Below are 2,229 nucleotides of genomic sequence, written 5' to 3'. Positions count from 1 at the left end.
TTTTCAAGAGCTGATACAGAACAACGCCATCGCGGAGGAATCGCCCGAATCGCGCAAACTCGAGGTATCCAAACCACTGCCTGAGCGAATGAAGGCAAAGAGACTTATTAAGCACAGTGAGTAAAGCGTTTGCGATTTTGCTGGTTACTCTTGCGGATGATAGGGAGGTTTAGCAACCTTTTCCCTGAGCGAATTTCGGAATCCAGAAGCAGTAATCACTCAACGTTATTACTACAGATGATCAAGGTCAGCGTCGTCGGTTGCTCGCCAAATTGAATTGCGTCGATTTTCTGATTAACCCGATACAGACTATAGACTCTGGAATATTTACTCTGAAACCCTGCAAGTCGGACGAAGTTGTGACGATTGTGTGCATCGTCTGAGCACTTTTCTCGACAGCGGACAATGAGGAAGCTCTATAGCTCAGACTGATAGGGCTCAACTGTGAGTCGCCATTACTGGCTGTTTTCTTGTTGTTGTTGTTGTTATTTGAGAATGTGTATTGCCAACGTTGAATCTAGTCTATCTCTACTTTTCCTTGGCTGCGAGAGTAGGCACGCACAAGAGCAATGCAACCACCGACGGCCTGCGTGTTCTTCATCTTTTGCACACGACGCTTTAGCTGCCTCGCCATACCGGTAGTAGCTCTAGAAGCGCGCTCGTGAGGTTCAAATACTTTCTTCTCTGCCTGCACTGCGTCAACGACCGCTTGACATCAAAGCCTCTGAACAACCCGTCGCTCACTCACCCGCTCCTCCAGTTACTCCTTCACTGCCCCAGAAATCGGATCGTCCGGCCCAAGCAACGATACCTTGATCCGATCCTCCGGCCCCATGAGCATCCACCCGCCCGTCTTCTCCTCCCCGTACGACGAGGCCCTCCGACACAGTGTGCTGAGATGGTCCAACGCCGCCGTCACTTCCACCCAGCTGCTCACCACCGCCTCGCGCGCCTCGAGCTCCACCTGCGCGCGGCACCGCCCGAAGCGCTCCATCGCGGGCAGCCGGTAGCCGTTGTTGGCGCCGTTATTGTGGAAGGGGGCGCTGTCGTGGGTGGTGGGGAGGGCGCGGATGGCGCGGTTGCATTCGGGCCAGGAGGGGCGGTGGTCGGATTTGAAGAAGCCGGGTTTGCTGCATTTGTGGGTTGGGGGCGTGTAGCTGATGTTGTTGTTGGTGTTGGTTTTGTAGATGGTGATGGTGTTGTTGTTGTTGAATTTTGCGGGTACGGTTGATGTTGTGGGGGTTGAGAGGACGAGAGGTATTAGTAGCAGGCTTATCCACTTGGAGAACATTCTCGTCTTCGGAGTCAATTGGCTTGGAGGAGATCGTACTGATTTCCTTAATCGAGAGAAAAGGAAGATTTGTGCATGAGATCAACGGTGTCGACTGCCTTTATCGGCCGGATGGAAAAAGTTAAACCGTATCACGATGGTATGCTGGTTGGCGCATAGTAGAGTGTTTGTCGGCTGAGTGATTAATCGTCTGCCGCGCTGCTATGTATGGTGAGTTGGAAAGGCGCACCATATGCTATCTACCGTATGCGAATCATACTGCGTTGCGTCCTTGCGCGGCTACACGCGTGCCGTTGTATATCGTAATAGCGATGAGTTGTGCGCTTCCAGGTATCGAAAGGTACTGGTGCTGCGAGAAACAAGCATTGTGCTGCAGGTAGACTAGCAACAACAGCTCTAGCTAGATCACCTTTTTGGTCTGGATCCTTTGCGCAAGTACAAGATTCGTATAGAAGAGCAGTCCCGTTTACGTAATGAACTTGAGGCTAGAGAATTTGCTCAACGAAGGATACTGCAAAGCGGCAACGCTGTTCGGAGGCCTTTAGGACATGACTGGAGAGATTCATTTGGAACAGTGGCTTCTTCAAAATTGGACAAATTTCGATATATAAGAAACAACTTTCTTTCTCTTACGTTCTTTCCCGGTATCACCTGAATCGTTTTTCTTCCCGTCTTTCTTTCTATTGTGCTTCCCAACATCATGGCAAGCGAAGTTGGCTTTGGAGGAGTGTTATTCGATAAGTCTCCAAATGCGATATTGTGCTCCTCCCAAACTGTCTCCGTGTGTCTTCATAATAGTTCTGTATTCGGTCAGAGGCCAATTTGAGCCATCGCGGTCGCACATTTCATTGAGCTCTTTCGAGAGCTCCTCCACGGACGTACTAATGTCTGAAGAAGAATCCCGTCCGCTGAGTCCTACCACTTACATTTTGGGGCAG

At 50.5% G+C, this 2,229-nt stretch overlaps 1 protein-coding gene across 1 annotated transcript; it reads right to left on the bottom strand.

Moving 5' to 3' along the window:
* Nucleotides 1-760: 760 nt before the first annotated feature.
* Nucleotides 761-1,291, bottom strand: HO133_000611 (uncharacterized protein; the record flags this gene model as incomplete). The annotated part of the gene is made up of 1 exon (XM_037291550.1): nt 761-1,291. The coding sequence occupies one exon, from the start codon at nt 1,289-1,291 to the stop codon at nt 761-763; it is 531 nt and encodes a 176-aa protein (XP_037151912.1).
* Nucleotides 1,292-2,229: the final 938 nt, after the last annotated feature.

Source organism: Letharia lupina, assembly GCF_014066315.1.
Source record: "Letharia lupina isolate WasteWater1 chromosome Unknown contig_11, whole genome shotgun sequence".
NCBI classification, from domain to species: domain Eukaryota; kingdom Fungi; phylum Ascomycota; class Lecanoromycetes; order Lecanorales; family Parmeliaceae; genus Letharia; species Letharia lupina.
This window is presented reverse-complemented; position numbering and strand designations above follow the sequence as displayed.